The following is a 26,560-nucleotide window of genomic DNA, read 5'->3' on the forward strand; positions in this document are numbered from 1 at the left end:
TTTTGCTTGCATATGAAAAAAATGACAGCTAATGCTGTTAATTATACAGAGGACCTTCTAACTAGGTACATTAAGAAAATATAAATTTTATTCATTATATTTGATAAGTTTTTCATCATTCTGGTCACATTCGGGCTTTTTAAAAATGAACAAATCCAAGTATTTAACCAATAAATAAGATATTATATTTCATATATAATTTTTTGTTACATGTTTATTGTTTAATTGCATATTTTTTACTATTTACAAGAATTAACATTGATTTGTTGAACACGAGCTAAAACAGGTACTGCCTCTTTAACCCCAGCATTTCTGTAAAGAGCGTCTGTGGATGAGCGTATGTTAATGAGAGAGACTCAAATGGCTTTATCTGTGCCATGCATCATTAGAATGAAATGTTTATTTTTTTGTTGTTTTTTTTATCAACAAATGACTGCAGAGAACTGAAAGGGTTTTAAAAGAGACATTATTCAGTGACAAATCGGTTGCGTGGATCTCGTCTTTGGACACACGGAACAACTTTTAATCTAAACACACAGTGAAAGAATCTTGCAGCTCAATACTCCATCACTATACTGCACAATTACTGGTGAGTGAAATTTGGTTGCTAGTGCGAATGATTTCCTCTCATTGTATTAGAGGGTTGTGCATAGAGTAAGAGATAAATCTTGGGATTTCAGAATCGTTATCGAGATCGTTCTAATGAAGATCACAATGCATTGTTACCCACCCCTAGTTATTGTAGTAAAACAATGGTAAAGTCTGGTTATTGGTTTTACTACAAATATCATAGCTGAACTTTTGTAATTGTAGTAAAATCATAGTAAATATTGTGGTTACTATGGTTTTACTACAAATACCATAGTTCAGTTATGGTTATTGTGGTAAAATTATGGTTAATTTTCATAAGGGATGGATAAAGCTATTGTGAGGGAACACAAAATAATTGCGAGAGAACGCAAAACTATTTCAGAAAATACATTTACCCTATTGCTGTCCTCTAGGAGGCATAGCCTGGCTGATATACTGGTCTATCCCTAAGTTCAAGCATGCACGAAAATATGGTTATGAAGATGGAGAAAATTCTGCAGTTGTACCTGCAGGGCTTGGCATTATAGGAGTTCCAGGAGGCCCTCCTCCCCCGGGTGGACCCTGAGAAAGAGAGAAAAGAGAAATATTACTCTGATTCTCACATAAAAACAGGCTTGTTTATCTTATTGCATGTGGAATCAACATGTGTAAATCTGAGTATAATTCTGTGCGTGTTTGTGTGTGTGTGGTGTATGACAGAGGCCCGGGGCCCTTGCTGTGGTCAGCACTGTGCATATCTGCTCCATCCTCCCTCTTTCCAAATCTAATTATCTCTCCTTCTCTCTGCTGACTCGGCTTTGCCTTCCTGAGCACCTCACTTGTTGGGCTGATTTGAGTAAGATCCTGCTGCTGCTGTCCATAAATCATCTCTTCTGGGAGTTACTTACAGTTTTTTAACACAATACCTTCTGCGAATGTCTTAAAACGACACGTTTAATCACACTGGGTATCTCAAGTGTGTTTCGAAATATCTGAAAGTGTACAGTTGCTTGAAGGACTTCCACATTAAATTGATTTTGGGATGACTTTTAACAAGCTGTGTTTCTAATCTGGAACAGGGCAGGAAGTGAATGATATGGACAAGCGATGCACAATATATTGGTGACCATTTTGGTATCAGCCAGTGTTTTGTAATTATTGATATTGGAAGCAGTTAACATCAGAAGTTGTATTTTTACAGTAAACATTAAACTCTTTGCCTGTGCTAGATTTTAAAAGTATTGCATTACAGTGTTGTCTGTATTTTTTTAACACAAAAAGTAAATGTTGTAATATAGGCTAATAAATACTGTATGAGTAGTAATTTATCAACAGCAGATCATCAGCGATCACTTGTCATATTTGTCAGTTTTTCTGGTAATCCGGTATTATATAAAAATAAATAAAGGTTGATCAGCACGATAGTTGCTTTTGGAACAATCGGTTATCAGCAAAAAATAGTGGTTAGTGGAAAAAACCGATAAACTCATACGATAAACTCATAAACTCAACGCATAATATCTGCCATAATATTTCTATTGGTCGTAACATAAAAATAACTAGATTTTTGAGAATTCTGAAGAAAATGTGACTGACGCTTGCCCATGCCAGTCTCACTACCACAATAGCTATACAGTTGCTGATGTGTTCAGAGTGATTTTTGGTGCGTTGCCATGCGGTTGCTAGGGTGTTGCTAAGGTGTTCTTGGTGGTTGCCTTCTATGATCTCTATGATATTCTGGTCTCTAGATAAGGCTTAGGTCTCTCCTTCTGTGTTTTTTGTTTTTTTGCTCATTTTATCACCTGACAGGTGTCCCATAGACTTTAGACATTAGATTTTAGGTTTGTTAGATTGTCTGATTGCTTAGAAAAGTACTAGTGCACTTCTCAACAATCCACAAGATTTGAGCTATCATTCAAGTCCCTAGTGTAAACCGTGCAGGCAAGTTAGGTGCTGTTAACTAAACATAGACCGATATATCGATTTTACCGATTAATCGGTGCCGATAGTTGCTTTTTGGAGCTCTCAGTTATTGGCAAAAATCAATGCTGATAGATGCTGATAATTTTTTTTATTCCTCTGTGTTCCTCTGATAATTAAATTTTATAAATTGAAGCGAGGACATGCAAAGAAAAATACATAGTGTCTCCAACTTTATATATTGTGAATAATAATAATAATAATAATAATAATAATAATAATAATAGATAGGCTATAAAAAGCTTAATCTGTTAAGTATGAAATATAGAGTACTGTGACGGAGCCAAATCTTTTTAAAATAAGAGTCTCCGGTGTGTTTCAGGCTTGTTTAGTGTTAAAAGTCCCATGCACCAAATCTTGATTATTAGGGCCCGAGCACTGTAAGTGTGGAGGCCCTATTGTTTTCCTAAAGATTACGGTTAACATTCCTCTTTTCAAGGTTTCAGGGGCTTTTGGGTCCCTTAACATGCTCAAAAAACCCTGAAAATTTGCACACACATCAGAATCGTCGGCCATTAGAGCTTGGCAAAAGTTCACATGGGGGGGGTCAAGGGGGGGCTCTCTGCCGGCCCCTTGAAAACTGGATTTTTGGGAGGCTCTGTAGCACACGCCTTTTCACCTACAGTCATCAAACTTTGTACACATATAGATCTCGTCAAGCTGGACAACTTTCACCCTCATAATCATAGGCTCTGCCCAACAGGAAGTCTGCCATGTTGCATTGATTGAAAAATGCATGCTCTGGAATTTGAAATAATCCTCCTAGGGGAGTTATATGACAGGCATCAAATGTGGGCAATATCATGCCAAGACACTGAAGATGTTAAATTGCAATCCGATTTTTGATATTTCAAAAGGTGTTGCCATGGCGAGGAGATAAATTAATGGTGAAAAATGAAAAAGAGGAAGTGCTCATATCTTCGGCGTGCATTGTGCGATTTAAATCAAAATTGAGATTTATGTTTGGTATTGGGGCTGATCACATGGATATGACTATTGTGGGGCATGATTATAGTGCCACCAACTGGCAGCAGGAAGTGTGGAACTTTTTACAGACTTTGGAATAACACTCTTATTTTTATCTGAACTGCTTCACATTTTTTAATAATAAATGTCAAGACAGTACAGATTTAAAATTATTACGGAATTTTTGATATCTTACCTACTGTTGCCATGGCAACGCATTAAACACTATTATTCCTTTTTATGTATATTCATATGTTTTTGAGGTACTTGGCATGCTTGAAGTTTTATGATCTTTTGCACACACATCAGACATCGTCAGCCATTAGGGCTGGCCAAAAGTTCATTCATGGGCATGTAGAGGGGACTCTGTAGTGCCAAATAGAAAATGGCCATGTTCAGGGGACTCTGTATCACATCCCTTTTCAGCTACAGTCACCAAACTTTGTACATTCTGTATGTAGATCAAGCCGGACAACTTTCACACCACAGACATTAGCTCCGTCCAACAGGAAGTCAGCCATTTTGGATTGTTTGAAAATGGCATGCTCTGGAATTTGAAATACTCCTCATATGAAATTCATCTGACTGTCACCAAACTTAGGTAACGTCATGCCAAAACACTGAAGGACTTTTGATGTCTCAAACGGTGTCTCCATGGCGACATGATAAACTAACAAAAAAACAGGAAGAAAGAATTGTCTCATATCTGTTGCGTGCATCGTGTGATTTACATTAAAATTGACCTGTATGTTTGGCAGTGAGGGCTGATCACACTGATGTATCTACTGTGGATCACGGTTGTAGCGCCACCAACTGGCAGCAGGAAGTGTGGCCCTTACAACAGTCTTTGAAAAAATCAATTTACATTTACCCAAATCGCTTCAAAATTTTTGATGCATTGTTTTACTAAAGCCGTGGTGCTTGGGCCCATTAATTGCTGCTTGCAGCTATATTTATTATTATATTTTAAAAACTATCAGCCAGTTAATGGGTTATCTGCCTTTTCCACCACATTAGTTATCGGTATCGGCAAAATCCACTATCAGCCGACCTCTACTGTTAACACGCGACGTGTTTTTGCATTTTTGCATTGAAGTTTTTTGTGTTTACGTTTTTCTATGTAAACATGCGCTAGACGGACGTCTTCGACCATTGCAGCATTTTTCTCTGTTTTTTTTTGTTGCCATGAGCCATGTTTTTTAGCTGCCATTTAAAAAAAATATATCTTTTTAAACGCGTCTTGAGACACCTGCGTTCTGTTCTATTCATTGCACTTTGCCTAGCTTTTTTTAGTGTGAGAACGCTTACAGTCTGAACCTTAGAGCCCAACATTCAATACTCGGGTTTGGAGTTTTTTATATCCCTAACCATATGTATAAGTAATAATAATAGCTATACTTGCCTTAGCAAACACTACTTATTATTTACTATCTGCATTGGTCAAAATTACTATATAGGTGCAACATTAATATGGACATTCCTGTAGCATATTTGCTGTAGTAATGAAACAAGAATGTTAATTTGTATCCACTATTGAGGACACAGGACTAGAGAAAATTTCTCGCAATTTGATGTACCTGGGATGCAGTAATCATGGCTGTTCTCACAGCAGAGCCATGTGAATGGAGAGGGTCACGGCACTTACCACATAACTCCCTGGAGATGCAGAGGAGTACGGGATCTAAATGCCACGTGCATCCGATCAGACAGGAAACAGAGAGAATGTCAACAAAGTAGATGCTCTTTAGGTTCAAACATTTACGTACAGCTGTAGTGACTGACATTTCAAAACGAATGATTGTAAAAATGACTCACCGAGTTGGAATTGGGTGGATTCGGCCACGGTCTTCCACCGGGACCACTACAAATAGGATGAGATGTGTAGTACTCAATGAATACTGTAATGTCTTAGTAAGAACCAGTCTTTGTTAATGGACTCTTTTCACAGGTTGTGATGACACATTTCCGCCTTAATTTGGTCAGCATAAATCTAGCAAACTTTGTTTTATATTTTCAATGCTTTAATTAATGTCAATTTATACAATTATTCTTTGTGTTATATTACCCTGAAATTAAGGGGTTTCTAATACAGCTGAGAAGGAGAGACACAAAATTTGGTGTCTTTCTTCTGACTGTCATAATCCACTGCTCTCTATTTTTTGTCCTTTTTTGAAAAGTCATGGAAATATAATATAAATTATATTTAATATAAATTTAAATATCAATTTTATTTTGCTGTTGGAGCACATGTACACGCAAAAACAATATTTGCTGTGGGCTCCCATTCACCGCTATAAAATAACCCCACTATAGTTGTGAAAAGGGCCCATAAGGTTAATGTGTGCTTGTGTAACAGGAAGTTCATACATGTTCATTCCAGGCATCCCAGGACCCCCAAGAGCATTGAGTGGTGGTCTCATCCCTCCTCCATATCCCTTAGACAATTAAAAAAAAAGTCATTAATCTTATAAAACCTATTTTCGGGTCACATGTCACAACGAAATCAAAATATGTCTTTAGCCTTTTAAATGAGCGGAGAGTGAAGTACCTGTGGTCCTAGAGGCACCATCCCTCTGGGTGGAGTCATTCTCTGCATAGCCCCACCCATATTCGGATGACCTGCCAATCAAAAGTGGCAGATGGACATTAGGCAGGATGTAAACACAGTTATCTTAGAAACACTTTGACTGTTACAATATGGTTTTGAGATAACTGTTGTAAACAAACCTTGTTGTCTTGGGTCCATTCCACTGGGTAACAACGGCTGGTTGCCAGGGACTCCGCCTAATGCCTGAACAAGTAAGATACAGTAAAAATGAATATAGCTGTCAACATCTTCCAAGCAGGGTTAGATAAGGCCCATTAGGTGCCCTTGGTCTACGACATTAGATTAGGGACCAAAATATCACATTTATGAAAGTACGACAGTGTGACTGCATTGCAAATAGAATTTATGAATGAATGAATGTTACATTTATATAGCGCTTTTTCTGACACTTCACTCAAAGTGCTTTACACAGTGAACAGGGGACTCTCCTCAACCACCACCAGTGTGCAGCATCCACCTGGATGATTTATAGCCTTAAGCGACTTAAAACTCTCCAAAAAATATTGAACAGGCAAATTTTAGTCTCATATGAAAATCTTAGTACAACTTAAAGGGACAGTTCACTCAAAAATTACAATTCTGTCTTCGTTTACTCAACCTCATGCTGTTCCAAACCTGAATGAATTTCTTGCTTCTGTGGAACACAAAAGGACATGTTAAGCAGAATGACAACCACAGTCACCATTCAGTTTTATTAAATGGAAAACAAGATGCAATGAAAGTGATGGTGACTGTCAGGCTGTCATTCTGCCTAACATCTCCTTTTAAATTCCACAGAAGAAAGTCATACAGGTTTGAACATCATAAGTTTGAGTAAATGATGACAAAACTTTCATTGTGTGAACTGTGAACTGTCCCTTTAAATCTCACAGAAACGGCACAAAAGATGGTTAATTAGACAAATATAACAATTAAAATTTTAAAACTCTCATTTATAAACTCATTAACTTTTTATTAAGCTGTTACTGTGGTGTAGTTTATTATGTATTAATGTGGAATTGTGTAAAAAAAAACAGTATTGAAATGGATCCGCACCTGATTGGGTATTCTGAGAGGGGGTCTGGGACCGCCAGGATAACGTGATGACATAAAAGGCTAGAAAAAAAAAGAGACATCAAGTTTAATTGTTAATACAATAACAAACAAAGTAACTTCCTGCATAAAAGACAACATGAAATCAAAATGGACCCTTTTTACTTTCTTGATACAGTACATGACCCTGGTCTTTTTGTGCACAATTCCTCAGTGATGAATGATATTATAAAGAAAAGTCTTCTGCAGACATAACTATAATATTAACCATTAACATCATAGCTGAACATGGTGATAACCCATCATATCCCGTTGGATAAAATCATGTCCCGCCCTACATTATTCCCTACTGAATATTCTGTTTCACTTGGAAATACATCAAATTACATAAGTTAAATGTGTTAAAGGAACAGTTCACCCAAGAATGAAAATTCTCTCATAATTCAGTCACCCTAATGCCCAGATGTGTATGACTTTTTTCTTCTGCTGAACACAAATAAAGATTTTTAAAAGAATATTTAGCTCTGTAGGTCCATACAATGCAAGTGAATGGGTACCAAAACTTTGAAGGTCCAAAAGCACATAAAGGCAGCATAAAAGTAATCCATAAGATTCCAGTGGTTAAATCTATACCTTCTGAAGCGATATAATAGATGTGGGTGAGAAACAGTGAGAAAGTCCTTTTTTACTATCAATCTTTACTTTCACTTTCATATTCTTCTTTTGTTTTTGTCGATTCAAATGTCGTGTATATCGCCACCTACTGGGCAGGGAGGAGAATTTATAGTAAAAAAGTACTTAAATATTGATCTGTTTCTCATCCACTCTCATCATATCATCTTATCATAAAAGTAGAAAGAAAAAATATCCCTTCAGAAAATATATATTGTATAGAGGAAATGTGCTCATATAAGTCATTATTCATTGAAAATCTTTCCCTCAACCACAGTGTTGATATAAAGCACAAGGGTCACATTTTATGGTGCTTTTTGTCCATTTTTGAGCTGGATAACTACTGGTGAAAATTCTTCAAATGTTTTTCTTTTGTGTTCCACAGAAGAAAGTCATTTGAGTTTAGAGTGACACAAGGGTGAATAAACGATGAGAGAACTTTCATTTTTGGGTGAACTATCCCTTTAAACGCAAAGGCATTGGAGGTGTAAAACCAGCATCTATGTGCAAGTTAAAGTCAGTGGAGAGGATGTTAAAGTAAAGATTAACATGTTATGATGTGGGGATGAGAGTCTTTTTTTCAGCAGATGAATAAAGACTTAAAAAGTATCGATATGTTCAGAGGTCTTACACCTTTTGGACCTTTAGATGGTCACGCTCAAAGTCTCATTTGAAAGATCAAAGCTCAGATAAGGGGCAGATATTTTTGGAGCCAGCATCTATCAATAATTACAGGCAATAAGAGCTTCATTGAGAGTCAGTCATTATGATGTGAAAATTGGACGTCATCAAAGAGAACGTAGAAGTGGAAAGAGATCATGATGAATCCCTGAACATAATGAATAAGTTCAGACTCCAGATCAGGGGTCGGCAACTTTTTTGAGTACCAATTTATTTTCCTGGTGCTGACATCCACCCCCCCAAAACAAATACAGGAATTTTATAGCACCACACAATGTGACAACTCTGTAAACACCAAACAAAAATGTGTCCACGGGCCGCGGTCTCTGATGCTTTCGACCTGTAAATCATTTTGCGCATTCTCACTGTATTGTAGTTTCAGCAAATTATTGAGACTTACTGCCATTTTTATCCCATGTTGTTCATAACAGTTGTCAGTTGAGGGTGCTATTTTGCTGCTGTTGTATTAAACAACCATTTCTGCATGATGTCAGCCTCAATAAAGCTCATTTGGCATCTTTGGAGTGTGGGGTTTTGGAAAGAGGGGGTGGTTTCTAATTCACTGGCTCAGTCTCGTGGAAGTTGAATGGTTAAAACTGACACAAAGTCACGCTTTAAACTAGATTTTGAAAAAAACTGAAAATGTTATCACCTCAAACTAAAATATTTGCCAATGACCCATACGTTATCATTAATTAATGCAACAGGTAACATGAACCAACAATAAACAATACTTTTACAGCATTTATTAATCTTCATAAATGTTAATTTATTGAAACTAATACATTTTTATTATGAACAATTGCATACATTATCATTAATTACTGCATTATGATCTAACACAAACTAACAAAAAACAATAGTACATTCATGAATTAACAATGACTACGAATAATAAAAACTACATAAACTAATAAATGTATATTGTTAGTTCATGACACCTAATGCACAAACTAATGTTAAGAGGGGGGCCTGGGTAGCTCAGTGGTAAAATACACTGGCTACCACCCCTGGAGTTCACTAGTTCGAATCCCAGGGCGTGCTAAGCAACCAAATTGGCCCGGTTGCTAGGGAGGGTAGAGTCACATGGGGTAATCTCCTCGTGGTTGCTATAATGTGGTTTGTTCTCGGTGGGGCGCATGGTGAGTTGAGCGTGGTTGCCGCGGTGGATGGCGTGAAGCCTCCACACGCGCTATGTCTCTGTGGCAACGCGCTCAACAAGCCACGTGATAAGATGCGCGGGTTGACTGTCTCAGACGCAGAGGCAACTGGGATTCGTCCTCCGCCACCCGGACTGAGGCAAATCACTATGCAACCACGAGGACTTAGAGTGCATTGGGAATTGGGCATTCCAAATTGGGAGAAAAATGGGAAAAATCCAAAAAAAATAAAATAAATAAATAATTATGTTAAGGTATAAAACCTTATTGTAAAGTGTTAATGAAATACCATAGAAAAAGGCATATGAACACTTAATATGCCAAAACCTTTGAAAAAACAAGCCAGCAAATTTACACACAATACTGTTGCACCACAATCTGCAGCTTATGTTCAAAATCAGATCGATCTCTTCATTTTGCCTTTGACAAACGATGCAGGATTTTTACCATGAGGTATCCATACTAGAAAGAACTCTACTGTGTCTGTCGCTCTGCAGCGAGTAACTCAGTAACTCTGTTGTATGTAAGACAGTTGTTACACCCTCTTAGGGACCTGGCTCAGTTGCCCAGCGCTGTCTAACATGCTCGCCGTGGCCCTGGACACCTCACAGTCATGATTAATTATGGACCAAGGTGAGATGCTGGCATTTGTCCTCTTTAATAATAGATGAGTGAGGTCTGTGGTCTTCATGAGGTGAACAGAAAAGTCTCCTTACAGGTAGAGGCAGCAGAGAGTATATTTTCAGTCCATATTTATTGCTATAAGGTAACAGATCAGAAGCAAAGCTGTCTATCGATCCCTTGACTATCAGTCAAAACACCTAGTCAGTATTTATTAATATTTTCAAAATTTTAGAATAGTAAAGTCATCAAAACTATCAAATAAATATATTATATCCTAACAATATAATTAGAATTACATAATTACAAAACTATAATAACCCCAACATACAGTCAAATGTGTCCATCCTTTTAATTGGTTGTTCACAAACTTAGACCCTAGAAAGTTCTTTATGAATACCTGCACAGGTCTAATACCTAAAAGCCAAAACAGAATGCCTTTAAACAGGCCATTCATCTAATCTAATATCTGTCCACTGCATAATTCATGGCTTAAGCTCTCTAAAAATATAACAACGGCACAATCATTCATCTCTCTAACAGGTTTTGGCAAAAAAAAAAAGGCACAAAGAAGGTGATCCGGCTTAAGCCTGAAATTTTTAATGTGTTCGTATGTGCCTTCATGTTTCAGTCTAAAAAAAATGTTTTTTTTGCCTATATAAGAAACAAAGTGACCAAAAAATTAGAAAATAATAGTATAGAGAACATCAGATTTACAAAACGTTGGGCCGATACAGATAGCCGATAATAAACTTTAACTTTGTTAAAATAACCTTAACTAAAAATAACTTTGTAAACCTTAAAAATACTTTTTTGTATGTTGTAGATGGTACAGTAGATATCTGCTTCTTCTAGTTTCTTTAGTCATCCGATATAAGTCAGTACACAATAATTCAGTAACCACGGACTGTTTTCTGTGTCGTTGCAGCTTGCGAAATATAAAAGCACCAAACGTCTATCGCTTTATTGGCCTTGGGCCTACCTTATATTAATGTATGATACGCAAGAATCATCTTTTAAAAAAATCTCAATAATTTAACTGTAGTACTTTTGTAACCTGGGATAAAAAAAAAATCTATTATTTTCTGCTAATAAAAAAAAATTGTCTGATGCTTATGCAGTCACCAGCTTATCTATGTACAATCTATATCAATAAACTGTATAATATATATGTATATATATATCTCCTTTTGAGACCCGATCGTGACTGCTGTGTGCATTTTTAATTTCCCTTTTTGATTTATAACTAGTAGTACCTAATAAACATGCACAAAAAAATAAAATAATTCTAGAGCAAATAATTTTCCTACAAGTGTATCGAGAGCGGTACTACATTTTTTTTTTTTTTTTTATCATATTGTTTATTATGTTTCCAGGAGTGTTGGTTATTCATGTTTTTGAGACATTACGCTGATTTTCTGAAAAGCTGCTTTGGAACAATGTGTATTGGGAAAAGCACAAATAAAAAACTATACAAATACAAATTATTTGATTGACTTGATTGAACTTTTATGTTATAATGCTTTTTTCTACTTTGGCAACAAAATCTCAATGTTCTCTCTTTGCACTGTAAAACAAACACGTGATAGCCAGTTCTGAAGCATTTTACCTATCAGAAATTAGCATAATGAATTATAATTAATGGCCAGCATTGCCCAATCACTGCCAACCATGTTAAAATAAATTTATATATTATAAATTCTGAATCTAAGTACTGATTACCATTGTCTGCCAAACATGCTGAGTGGTTCAAACATCATCTGCAGCCTGAAACTGAACTTCTGACAGGAAGTTTGGACAAAATGCACTTGGCTTCATAGGAAAGCTATAGGACTCTCACTTGCTCCCTTGTTCCCCATTTAGGGGGACTGGGAGCACTGGTCTCAGAACAGTTTGAAATGCTCCGTATTTTCATCCTAACTCCATATAAAGCCTGTGAAAGCAACATATTTTTTCAATGTGAAAATGCACAGTAAATAGGATTTCTAATGAAAACCTTGTGCTATTGTACACATTAGTGTATAAATCGCTCAAATGTTAAAAATGCCATATCTGATGAAAATAGAGACTAACATTTTTTGACTCAAACAAGTTTCAATGTAAAAACTTAATTAGGTATTTTACCTAATGATGTAGATGTAGTTTTGTTGCCGTTTCTTCCAAAGACAAACTCTGCTGTGATCAGAGCCATGTTGTTTTGTCACATGACTCCGTATGTCGAAAGTTGAACCCTTTACTGACAGCCCAGAGTCTCCTGAACCGATCAGTCAGATTAAATGAAATGAAATTATGTGTTGCGTATAGTGGGGCCAAAATATTTGAGTGCCTGTGATATTTACATTTTCCTAACACCAAAAATGTTCAACCCAAAACAGTAAAACTACATATGAAAAACATTATAATCATGACATACTGTGCATATCTAACACCTGCTTTTTGGTCTACAAGTTTGTCAGTGCCTTTGCGACTGCAAATGAAATACGTTGCAACCACTGATAGATAAAGATCAAGAACTTCCGCGCAAGCCGAGGCTTCCCTTGGGTGAATCGTCTCCATTAGGCTGGTGGAAGAGCAGTATCTCACACTCTGAGTAGAGTAATGCCCAGTGCAGTTCACTCTGACTCTAATCAGCATGACGTAGATCTGTAAGGCCTCCAGCTCTACTGCAGTACCATATTCACCAAATGCACTTATCAAGTTACATCAAATTACATGCATGAAATATTAAGTGCTGGACACTCTTGCATCCTGCCTTGTAGAGGCCAGAAAGACCAATCAATGATAACAAAAGAACACAATGACAAACAAGAGAACCCCAAAAGTATTTAGACACTTAGAAATGTATGAATGTCATCAGATATCAAAACCAAGTGGAATTTATTTTAAAGAAAGAGAGCACAAGCACACTTTTCAAGCATAACAATTGATATAATCCACTAAAAATAACTTTGGGACCATTTCAAGAATGGCTCAGAAAAGTGAAGTTAGTTCTAATAAAAGGTCTAACATCATTTGTATATAAACATATTTATGTTTTGATGAACAGCTGATATAAATTCTAAAATAACTCTACAGTAACACACAAAGTCAAGAGAGATCTGTTCTTGACAGTTTTCCCAAACAGTTGAATGACAGTGCTAGCCATCTCTCAGGCCTTTGGGGGGCACTCTTAAGCTAAACTTCTCTGTTTGATCTAATGATGTCTGTTGGAAATCAGACAATGACTGTTGCAGAGGCTGATTCACCACTATGACAAAGAAAAAACAATTCAAAAACTTATTGTACAGGCTCAGCATTGTGTTCACGGCTTATCATATTTCCCTTCACTTAAGCCTGCAATGCTAATGGTTTGTCTCAAAATAGAAACTGTTAAATATATTTACATTAACATACACATTCTTATTGTTTTTTTAATATTCATTGCACTGATTAAACATGATGAAATTGATACCACTGCAAAGTCTAAATCTGTTAAAGCTGAAAGGCAGGAAAAAAGTTTATGAACTGGATGATCTAATAAGTGTTTCTGAGACAAAAGGACAGGGCAGGAACTTTTTTCTTAAATAGTTTTGCGTACCCTTGCAATATGTTTTGCTTTTCCTTGCAATAGTTTTACGTTCCCTCGCAATAGATTTACTACGGTTTTACTATAGTAACCACATACTAACATTAATATCAGTAGTAAAACCATACTAATAACACAGGAAAATTAAAACTATGGTAATAAAAACTACAATTTTGTGGTTATTACGGTTTTACTACAATGTTTGTAGTAGGTATGGTCATTTTGTCTACTCGAGTACTCGGACTAATTACTCGAGTACTCATCGAGTACTTGAGGGGCAATGACATGTTCATAACTTTATATATAATAACATGTCTGACAAACGTCTATAGCTGCAGCATTGTGCCTTGTTGTTCCAGTGTATTGGCTATTCATCATTATAGGATTATAGGCCGTTATAAAATAAAATGTTACAAAATGTACAAAAGATTGCATAATCAAAATATAATGCATCATATTTTGTCATTATGTGAAGATTCACTGCCCAGCTCGGAAAGAATGTGCACAATGCGCATCTGTCTGTTCTTCCTTCAGGTTACCGTAGTAATCTTAGTAAGCACGCACCAGTTTTTTTAGTGACTTTCAAATCGCATTTGGCTTATCAGGAGACGCCATAACCATAGCGTTTTTAATATGTGTGTTAAGTTGAAGTTCGGTTTTGAAGACACTGCATTCTGTTCCATCTAGCTGCGCTCTGTCAAAATGTTTGAAACACTCGCCTGCTGTATATGCGTTGCTTCAGCGCGTTGAGTCCACTGCCATACTGCCTGGTGTGTGTGTGTGTGCGCGTGTACGTGTGTGTGTGCGTGCGTACGTCCAAGTGTTCGCTCTTGTGGAGAAAGCCTCGATGCTCCGTATTGTGTTTGCTGTGATTCATGAAGCATTCCATTCAACTCGAAGAGTCGGAATTTCCACCTTTCAACTGGGGAAAGTGCAACGGAATGACATTTTATATCGGACATCTAACTTAGAAACTCGTGCGGAAATCTTCATTCATTTTGTCGAGATGCAGGTGTGTGTTACATCACGCAAACATGATGCCATCCAGGGCAGGGAGGTTTACAGTCAGTGACAAACGTTCATTTTTATTAAATAATGTCCATTAACGAGTCAAAGTTCTTACATTAAATTATAATAAAATGTGACACATTTGTGTTTAGTTGTCAGGTAATTGTCACTGGATTTCGAATTAAGTGAAAAGTCACATCATGCATGATCACTATCGATCATCGTTTTCATGATCGATCGTTGCTGCCATGTCCGAGTACCCGAGTACTCGAGTACTCGTGCCCATCCCTAGTTTGTAGTAAAACCATAGTAACCACAATAATAACCATGGTTAATCTATAGTAAAAACATGGTTACTATATGGATACAGTATACTTTATTAAAACCACAGTTCATGCTAAAAACTATGGTTACTACAGTCTACAAAATTACTACAGCAAAACAAAAGTTAAAATATAGCCTCAAACAGCAATTATTGGGGCCAAGCACTTAAACAGCAGAATTAGCAGCTAAGCAAGCATTGCCGAATTATCCAATGAGGCCAAAATCATCATTTTAAATCAAGCAGTTTAAAGGCAATTTGTACATAGAACCATTTATGATAACTTCTGACCACTAGATGACACCATCCTGAAACTTCATATGGAATCTCAGAACAAGATCATAAGGTCAAATATCAATTTAGGTATTGTTGTCATAATTTTAGCCAAAAGTACTGAAAAGAAATTGTCCAAAAAGCAATTTTCCAGATTTCTGCACCACTAGGTGGCACTGTGGCCAAGGTGCTCAGGTACCCTCAAGGCATGATGGCAATGACATACACCAAGTTTTGTTTTAATACGACAAAATGTTGCCGAGATACACCCTTAGATCATTTTTGCAGTCTCTTGATTTAATTCGTTGATGTGTTATTCAATAACCATCTTGTCTATCGAAAAGCTTTAGATAACTTTTTGTCCCCAGTGCATGATACATGACAAATGTCATGCAAATCGGACATATGGCCTAGGAGGAGTTCGAAAAGGTAGTTTTAATGGAAAATGTAAATCATTGTATGCATTCGACTCAGCATGAGCCAAGGAATCAGAGGATATTTTTTTATTTTATTTTTTTATTATAGGCCTTACATAAGTTATAGAAGTTATAAACATAAACATAAGTGAAACCCAAATATTTAGAGACCCCAAATTTGGATAATTTACAGTTCAGAGTGTCATCTATCAGTGTGCCAAATTTCATAACTTTCCTATGTACGGTCTATGGGCTACCATAAACTTCAAGACAGACAAAAAAGAATAATAATAATAATAATAAGAAGAAGAAGAAGAAAACTATCGGATACAGTCGGTACCTACACAACTTCGGTGCTTGGCCCCTAATTATGGTATTTGTAAAACCATAAAATAACCACAAAATTATATTTTTATTAGAGTTTTATCATTATGGTTTCAAAACGAATATAATGGTTAAAATATGGTTACTGTAGTAAAACCATAGTAAATTTATTGCGAGGGAATGCAATCTATTGCAAGGGAACGCAAAACTTATTGCGAGGGAACGCTAACTATTGCGAGGGCACGCAAAACTTTTTCGGAAAAAAATTGTCATCTAAGGGGCTCTGTATGAATAGATTATGATTATATAAATAATAGAGGTCGATCGATATATCGGTTTTGACGATTAATCGGCACTGATAACAGATTTCTGGAACTATCAGTTATTGGCAAAAATTCACACTGATAGTTTTGAAATTGAAATGCTCTTTTTTAACAGCCTGGATAGGAATGTTCTAAGCAATAATATAACGGTGCTGAATTGTTCATGCATTTATTGCGCCCTCTTGTGGACTAAGGAAACAACGTCAATTTAAAAATCAGCTGACATTAAAATGTGAATATTAGTTCATATATATATTCATATTTATATATTTATTTCATTTAAAAAAGTACAATACATTTTCATGGTTCAGTTAGTACTGTTTATTTTTGTAATAAAGTTCAGCACTATTTTACTTTGAGTGTTATTTTTTCATTCAGTATCAATTAAAAAAACTATCGGTTGATTAATCGGCAGGTACTGCCCAACTTAGTTATCCGTATCAGTAAAATCCACTATCGGTCGACCTCTAATAAATAAGTCTATAAAATGTATCTCAATTGTGTGTGAGACAAAGTATACTGTGGCCTAATGGGGGCAGCCTAATTAAGGTAGCCTACCTAAATTTTGCGACAGCTCACTAGGTTTTGGAACAGAGCTAAAATTCTCCTCATTTCCAGATTTGGCAGATGTGTTGCAGTACAACAAGCCACGAAGCATCGCAGAACACCTAACCAACAAACCATCTGCCTGATTTTCTGAAAATTCCACCCACCTATACAGACATCTGATGAGCAAAACTGTTCTATATGCATTCAGAACATCCTGTATTCACTCGACTCAGATTCTTGATGGATCTGTGGATTTCTTTATACAGTTTATGCTCAAAGATTAAAGGCTAGTACAAGTACTTGTCCTTATCTGACTTCATGGCAGAGGAGGACACGTTTGTTAGAATACAGTAGTGTTGGGGAAGCTGCTTTGAAACTGCTTCTTGCCAAGCTATAAGCTACTGTCAATTTAAAATAGTTAAAGGTGCTGTAAGAGCTGTAAGAGATTTTTATGGAATAGCACACAAAATATCCCTATTACTTGATAGAAATCACTGAAATACGTGTATTGAGAAATCACAATGACTCTGTGACAGCCCTAGACTCTGTAAATAGCAAAAAGAAATAGGGGAGTGGCCCACACTTTCTGAACCAATCAAAAACATTCTCTGTCTGTCAATCTTTTTGCACATTTGGGTTTGTTTCAAAGGCAGGGTTTTGGATAGAGGGTATATGGGTCTGTGAAGGGACTGCGACCCTGTAATTCAGTGGCTAAATTTGGTGGAAATAAGCAAATGGCCTAAATCAATTACAGCACCTTTAAACTACAGTCAACATGCCTTTTTAAAAATTAGTTATAGTAGCAACACTACACGCTACTACAATTGCTACAATAAAGCTTTTTACCTTCATACTTATCATACTTATATTTATCTTTTTGCATTTAAATCTTAAAAAAAAAAAAAGAGCAAATAAACCTTATTCCATCTTAAAAAGAGTGCAACATGCCCGCCCAGTTTTTTAGCAGTCTTGGTTTGGGAAGTATTTTTTCCATTCATTTTTTTCATAGGGATTTCATAAAATCATTCATAAAAGAGAGGTGAATCACACCACTGCAAACTTTGATTTGAAGCAAATAAGTATTTAAAAATCAAACAAAAAGACAAAGGTAGAAGAAAGCTGCTGCTGGGCTCTTTTGCCATGATTTTTTGATTGGTGGATTTTCTCCTTCAGGATATTGGGTATTGCAGTTTTTCAGCAGGAATTCCTCTATAACATATGTTTTATTTTTTTAATTTTTTTTAATAGAGTTATGGTGCTTTCACATTTGGTTCGATTGCTTGGACCGAACCAGAGTTTGTTTCCTTCCCCTCCCGCTGCTCCCGCTAGTCTCTGTTTACATCATATAATTTGGGATCGAACCGTGGTCTGATTACATCATCAACATGAGTACAAGTGGCAGCTGTTCACTGTAACTAGGTAACAACTCGAGAAGACGTCACTGTGTTAAGTATTAAAATTAGTCTCTTTGGATTTACCATGAAAACTTGCCATGCACAGAACAACACTTGTGTTTGTCTTCTGCGGATGCATTGATTGTGCAATGATGTGATGAATATTAGCATTTGTCTGCTGCGAGCCCACGGCTGTGTTTCAAGAGATGTGAAGAATGTGAGCTGCTCTCTGAAGGGGATTTATTTGGACACAGTCAAGCAGGTATGAGAAATGCATTATACTACAATAATTGCGATCGCATGCCTGGAAAGGTGCGGATTATACATAATCACAAGCGTTTCACTTCCACGATTTGGTACGATTGTATTCATATCAGCAGTGAACCGTACCAGACTTCACATGAACTGGGTGCGGTTCACGGGTGCGCACTTGAGTTCGGAAAACAGCGTTCCCATTATCCAAACTTTGATCCCGGGTACACACCAAAAATGCTAGTGTGAAAGCACCCTTAAAATAATGCAGACTGATGGCTTGAACAGAAACATACAGTATATCATCGATTAACAAACTCGGAGCTCATGGTAGGTCTGTCTTTAACGGTTTATAAGTTATCATTAATAATCATTAAAATCAGACTCTATAGAGATGCACATACTTTTTCCAAGAGAATAAGTTACTTTAGGTCATGCCATCAGCCACAGGGAACTGGAGGATTTGGGCCATCTGGGAATGAGGTGTTGCTCTGAGAACACATTTTAAGGGCAAGACAGGACATCTCATGGGACAACAGCATCTTTGAGAGAGAAATGACACGTCTCAGTGTTCTTAGAGAGGAGTGTGGGAGTTGAGACAAAGTTAAAAATGAGAGGCTGGAATGGAGTGGAATGCGGCTGCAGCTCCTTTAATAATGCATCAGCTGCTCTTCTACCCTCATTCCCCTGGCATCATCTTGGTTTCAACATTTCTGGTGTGCGGTGAGCGTACTGGTGTACTATGGCTGCCTTCACATCTAGATGGATGCTGCACACTGGTGGTGGTTGAGGAGAGTCCACTGTTCACTATGTAAAGCTGTGTTTGAGTGTAGTGTCAGAAAAGCGCTATATATGTCCATGTTCATTCATTAATTTATCCTCCATCTCACTTCATGAATGTATGGTCCTGGTCTGAACCTCATCTGAAACACTACAGCTCTTCACCAAAACATACAGTAGCTAACATATGAATACTTTCAAGGAATACAGTAGTTCATCCAAAAACGAAAATTCTGCCATCAGCTACTCACCCTCATGCTGTTCTTAACCTAAAATAAGATATATTTCACAATGTCTAGGGTGCTCTTTTTCATTTAGGAGACTGAGGCTGTCAGGCTTCACCAAAGACAAAAAAGGCCCACAAAAATTGTCCATATGACTTGTGTGCTATATATTAAAGTCTACAATAGATTTGTCTGACAAAAAGACTGTAATCTAAAGGCCAAAGTGTACTTCGGTTTTCTGTGTACCACTACATCATGCGCACAGTGCGTGTGATGCAAATTTTGCATTACCACAGTACATCTAGACTGTCCGCATGCATCCCAGTTTTTGTAGACATGCATGTTCCTGCCCTTGATTGTACTAAAAGAGTCTCACAAAGCAATTGTAGTGCACATGCGTATACTTTGAAAGGCTGAACACTCGACCGTGCACGAGTAGGCACTTGCGTCAAGCGTAAGGAAGTGTAATCAAGCTTGAAATCATGATGCGCCAATGAGACTATAAGCGAATATCAATATTTAGAGTGAATAAGGACTTACATTTTGGTCTGTTTCTCACCAAAAACTGATTGTGTCACTTCAGATGACATGGATTAAACCACTCGAGTTGTATGGATTACATTTATGCTGACTTCATGTCCTTCTGGAGCTTGAAAGTTTGGTCCACATTCACTTGCATATATTCACATCATATTTCTATCTAAATATCTTCATTTGAGTTCCGCAAAAGAAGGAAAGTCATATAAGTTTGTTACGGCATAAGGGTGAGTAAATGCAAGTGTGAATGAGATTTGAGCACTATGGCGGAGGGGAAAATTTTCAGCGAATAACTAATTACATTTCAGACTTTTCTTTACACAAAGTTGTTGTACGGCTTCAGAAAAATATAGTGCACAAGTCATGGTCTAGTTTTACGATAGTTTTAATCGTATTTATTTATTTATTGTCTTTTACAAGCTGTATTGCCACTGGTCTTCTTTCGCTGCATGAAAAAGGGTGACTGGGACATTCTGCAAAACATCTCTGTTTGTATTCCACACACACAAAAAAGAAGTATTTCTGGTTTGGAACAACATGAGTGTGACAAATTTTCATTTTAGGGTGAACTATTCTTTTAATATGAAAAAATGTACGACAATCGTTCAACTATACACAAGGAAGAAAATCAAATATGATGACAACCAAGACAGACTGTTCCAGCCAGACACAACGGGGGGCAGATGAGCTTCTGTTGAGCCACTTAAGAGGGATGATTTTATCTTCTAAGTTTATCGTTCTATTAGATGAGCACTATTAGTGATCTGCAGGAGATTCTTGTACCCCCCAACACATGCTTGAAGATCTGCTTCAGTCAGTCGGTCTGCTGGAATTCTGTCGCTCTTTATTAACCCAACTACAACACACCGGACATCAAATGCTACGTCTCCTTAGAATGGGGTGATACGCGAAAAGATGGCTGGTTTATGAGCACTTCATAACTTGACGAGACTGATTCACCTCATAAGAACACTTCCTCTAAAGCAATATCTTTTGTCAACACAGGTGTTGTGTTAAACAAATTGTGCTGGTAAATATATACTCTAGGGTAGTGCTTCCTTTTTCCTTCAAGAATGAGAGCATCTGTGTCAAAGCATTACATTTATCTTTTCATCAAAAACAGGTGATTCGAGGCCACGGACGGCTACAGCTGATCAAATTAAAACGGTTTAATTGATAGTGGATTAATGCCACACTTCACTTGATATGGAAAATAAGCATGTAGTCACCACATGAATGCAGCTGTGTTCCTGGGTCTGACAAACTGGTGCCAGCTGCTGGGCGAATCAAATATCCTCTATGTCAGTGATTCCTAACCGGGGGTATGTAAGCAGGTTACATGGGGTACACGAAAAGAATAGGATTTTGCTATGTTGAACCTAACAATGTCAAAAATATGGTTTAAAATAAAAATGATAAATGTAGGGATGGGTAAAAATATATTAAAAAAATAATTAACCGAGATCTTCATTTCAACAATCCCACTCTATGCCAAGTTTGGAACCAAGATCTTTTCACTGCTTGTTGAGAGTAAAAGTTAGGTTTGGCTCATCCTGCGTAATATGTGTCCAAAGATAAAAATCCAGGCAGTTAATTTGTCATCGCATAATGTCTCTTTTAATACCCTTTCTGTTCTTTACAATTTGTTGATCAAAAATAATAAAAAAGAAACAGTGCGTGTTCTCTCTCGTTAATATGCACTCACTGGCTGAACAGACGGTAGTCTTAAAGAGACAGTACCATTTTAGCTCTTGTTTTTTTAATGTAAATACTTGTAAATGGTACAAATTATGAATGTTAACAACAAACATGTAACAAAACATATGTATGCAATATAATATGTGCAATTCCAAGACATCATATTTATTGATGGAATTTGTACACTTTAAAAATAATGATAAAATAAATTTAAAAAAATTAATATTTTATAATGTACCAAGTTAGAAGATCCCCTGTATAATCAACAGCATTAGCTAGTAAACCATTTCTTTCCAAAGTGAACATTATAACTAAAATACACCTGAAATACAGTATAACTGATTATCATTAATAGTAATCAATATTAATGATAATGTTAAATGATACAGTCTTTGGTACACATCTTTGGTTTTGTGTAGATGAAGAAGGGGTACTTTTATGCTGAACACAAACAAAGATTTTTAGAAGAATATCTCAGCTCTGTAGGTTCATACAATGCAAGTGAATGATGATCAGGCCTCTGAAGCCTCAACAAGGAGATAAAGCATAAACATAATCCATACGACTCCAGTGGTTTAATCAATGTCTTCTGAAGCAATGCAGTTTGTTTTGGGTGAGAATAGACCGAAATATAACTCTTTTTTCACTGTACATTTTGCCATTGCAGTCTCTAGGCACGATCATGAATCAAGCTTGATTACACTTCCTAATACTTAACGTATGCGCAGAGCACTAAATGGCGCTATAGGAAGTGTAATTGAGCTTGAAATCATGATCGCCGAAGAGACTGCTGTCAAGATGTACAGTGAAAAAGGAGTGACATTTTGGTCTGTTCTCACCCAAAACCAACAGAAGACATTGATTAAACCACTGGAGTTGTATGGATTATGTTTATGCTGACTTTATCTTGTTTTTGGAGATTCAAAGGCCTGATCACACTTCACTTGAATTGTGTGGACCTACAGAGCTGAAATATTCTTCTAAAAAAAATCTTAGTTTGTGTTCTGCAGAACACAAAAAGAAAGTGAGTAAATTATGAGAGAATTTTCATTTTTGGGTGAACTAACCTTTTAAGGTGTGTTAGATGGATATGAACGGCTGAATCCATGTAAAATCAAGCCTTAAAACAGTGAATTGGATTTCTGTAGCGGACTTTCACGATCACAATGCATTTATGAGAATGAACCACAGAAAAGTCATTCAGAATCAACCGTTCAGTCATCAAGCACTGAGCCACAGGTGTGTTGTTTATAGAAACATCTACTCTCCCCAGTGTAAATGTCTGAGGGATTTTAATGCGAGCCGCTGTTATGGCTCATGGTCAGAATTAAGAGGCTTCAAAGACCTATTTATCCTACAAAAATCCAATGAAAGATGTGGATCCAGGTAAAGTCAAAGATGTAAGTGCAAGGGAGAAGCATTGGGTATGAGAGTGTGTGTATGGGTTGTTTTCAGTCTCTCTGAGTCTGTGCAATTTGACTGCCATGCAAACCACCAGATAATTTCTTTTGTTAAAAACACAATAAAGTTAATAGAGGCAAGCTTATGACTCGTATTTAAGCAAGCTCCTATCATGTTTAAATAGGTAGTTGCCAAATAACATGATCATGAAAATTCAACATCAATTTTTTAGGTTAAATTTATACAAATGTGTAATGGAGTAATAACATAATGGAACGTTTTTAATAAAAAACAAATGCATAACACGTCACACTGCAGGACATTGCTTGACATTTTCTTTTTCCATAAAATCTGTATTCTATATGCATAAAGGTTACTGAGAACAGCATGCATGGTGTGAAACAGGCGTAAAGCAAGAAACATACTTCATGCTAGTACGCATACGCAGATGTGAGCGCTTGGCCAACGCATTGTCAACGTGAGGTCCAGTTGAACATACTGGCGTGCGTTCTTGCGTTACCATGGCAGTAACAAACCTCAGTCCTCAAGGGGATGATAGAGTCTGATAAATGTATGTGCCACTGTACTGGATCTGTTTTTATTCAAGTGAGTAGCTATGAATATGTTGACTTTACCTTAGTTGCTCAGCAATATTCTCTTCAAACTGTTGCTCCGCTATGACAGTAAGTGACTTGAAAGAGAAAACTCACAGTACTATAGAAGTGCAGAGTTCACACTAATGTCTTCTATAGCACCTCTTGCAGAAATGCTGAAATTGCAATGCATACTTGTGTTGCGTTATGAACTGCAGTCTGACACATTTTGCAATGCAAAACGAGCGCACAAACTCAAGCTTGCATAGCTAGTACCATCTGCGTTCATGTACTTGTGTAAAGTGTGTTTCGGCCTGAAGTCTGCTGCGATGTCACAGCTCACCATATCTATACAGTGTGTGTGTGTGTGTGTGTACCTGAAAGAAGCCTGGTGGGACGGGGCCGACTGGCATGCCATCTCCTGGGGGCATGTTACCAAGGACAGGACTTGGAGCTGCTGCTGCACTCTGAATTCAAAAACACACACAAACAAACATACAGTTTCACTTATAGAGTACATCCAACACACACAAACACCTACAGTTACCAACAGTAAACCAAACACTGCACTCTGATGGTCATTCAACATTCAAGGACAAACATACACGCAAACACAGACACACACACCCACAAACAAACTCTCTCTGGAAGCCAAAATCTACACCTCAAACACACGGATAGTGTCAACAGAACTGGCTTCAAGTCTGAATAATTTGCCTTAATTGTCACTAAATCTAAAAACAGAAAATTATAATAATAATTATTATGTATTTTTGTCGTCTTTTCAGAATACATCTAAACATACCTAAAATAAGATACATTTACTTTGAGAGGCAAATCTGCCCTTGTGAAATCGATTTATTTGATGATATTTTGCACGTTTGTAGCGGTTTGTAACGGTGCATTAGATATTAAGACTTCAGATTTCAAAGATGAATTAAGTTTATTTTTCTTACCCCATTGGCAAACTGGAAAAAAAAAAAACAAAATTAAGAAAAGTAAACTTAATTCAAGATCTATTCACTGAAAACAAGTCTTAATATCTTATACAATTTTGCCTCTAGTAAATGTATCTTGTTTTAATGATGTTTAGATATTTTATTGGAAAACAAGCCAAAAAAAAAAAAAAAAAAAATCATATTTTGCAGTGTAGAAATACAAAAATAAACAGGCAGGGATGGTGGAGGTCATATGGCTGTCCGTGGAGAAATAAGCCAGGATTACTCTGAGGATGCGCAGAGCTGCAGGGGGCCCCGGACCCCTGTAGTGAGCTAATGAGGAAGCTGCTTAGGTTCCTGTGTTAAACTCAGTAAAGCACTCGCTAAATGCAGCACAATGCAGGCTCAATGGTGTGCAGAGGTGGATGGATGACGGCTCATCCCTTTGCCCTCTAAAATCAACCCTTCTATAATTTTGTCTGCCTCTGGTGACATCTGGTGTCACAGGCTGCATCCCAAACACATACTTACACTGGGGTCATTTTTCACCACATTATTAAAAGATCACCCCTTCCCCCTTTTTTAATTACTGTAATGCAAGGGGAAAGTAAAATAAGATATATTGTTAACATGTTAAAGTGACCTTAAAAAAATTGACTATAATTTATGCTGATCTTATTTTAAAAATCATGGTATTAACAGTCATTTACTGCAATACAGTAATAAAAACTGCATTATATTAATGAGTATTAGAGGTCTGCATGGGTAATAAGTTGAGGCCCAAACTTGGCCCGTATCCAAGACCCAACCAGACCCGTTCCGTCAAATTTTAAGGACCTTTAAAAAAACTAAAGGTGTCTAAAAAATGCAGCATTCCTGTGTGAGATGCTAAAACAACAGCAAGATGTGGGGCAATGGTCAAAGACGTCTATCCATAATGTGTTTACACAGAAAAAACTACTGAGCGCAGATGAATGCAAAAAGACGGTGGGTGTGAACAGCCCCTAACTGGTCAGTTTGCGCATGTCTGAGTGAATACGCATTTGCACAATGACACAATGTACAAAAGTTACATTAAAATACAAAAATAATATATATTAAAGAAATACAGCCTATATTATACTAAATATACACACACTGAGCACTTTATTAGGAACACATGTATACCTACACTCACTGAGCACTTTATTAGGAACACTATGGTCCTAATAAAGTGCCCGACGTGGTCTTCTGCTTTTGTAGCCCATCCGCCTCAAGGTTTGACGTGTTGTGGATTCTGAGATGCTATTCTGCTCACTACAATTGTGCAGAGTGGTTATCTGAGTTATCGTAGCGTTTCTGTAATCTCGAACCAGTCTGGCCAGGCTTTTCCGTCAGCAGAACTGCCACTCACTGGATGTTTTTTTGTTTTTAGGACCATTCTGAGTAAACTCTAGAGACTGTTGTGTGTAAAAATCCCAGGAGATCAACAGTTACAGAAATACTCAAACCAGCCCATCTGGCACCAACAATCATGCCACAGTCGAAATCCATTCTGATGATTGATGTGAACATTAACTGAAGCTCCTGACCCATATCTGCAGAACCTTGAGGCGAATGGGCTACAACAGCAGAAGACCACTTCGGGCACTTTATTAGCACCATAGTGTTCCTAATAAAGTGCTCAGCGAGTG

At 37.0% G+C, this 26,560-nt stretch overlaps 1 protein-coding gene across 4 annotated transcripts in view; it reads right to left on the reverse strand.

The window, feature by feature from the left end:
* The window catches only part of LOC127433336 (single-stranded DNA-binding protein 2-like), a 96,530-nt gene that overhangs the window by 3,638 nt on the left and 66,332 nt on the right, over positions 1-26,560 (reverse strand). For all 4 annotated transcript variants that reach the window (XM_051685135.1, XM_051685136.1, XM_051685138.1 and 1 more), the window contains 8 exons: positions 24,327-24,416; positions 7,160-7,219; positions 6,244-6,307; positions 6,065-6,135; positions 5,884-5,951; positions 5,332-5,377; positions 5,162-5,197; positions 1,098-1,152 (listed from right to left, as the gene is read on the reverse strand). In XM_051685135.1, the coding sequence (XP_051541095.1) occupies positions 1,098-1,152; positions 5,162-5,197; positions 5,332-5,377; positions 5,884-5,951; positions 6,065-6,135; positions 6,244-6,307; positions 7,160-7,219; positions 24,327-24,416 (490 nt within the window). The remainder of the gene's footprint in view (positions 1-1,097; positions 1,153-5,161; positions 5,198-5,331; positions 5,378-5,883; positions 5,952-6,064; positions 6,136-6,243; positions 6,308-7,159; positions 7,220-24,326; positions 24,417-26,560) is intronic.

The sequence above is a fragment of the Myxocyprinus asiaticus genome, chromosome 43 (assembly GCF_019703515.2).
Source record: "Myxocyprinus asiaticus isolate MX2 ecotype Aquarium Trade chromosome 43, UBuf_Myxa_2, whole genome shotgun sequence".
Lineage (NCBI taxonomy): Eukaryota > Metazoa > Chordata > Actinopteri > Cypriniformes > Catostomidae > Myxocyprinus > Myxocyprinus asiaticus.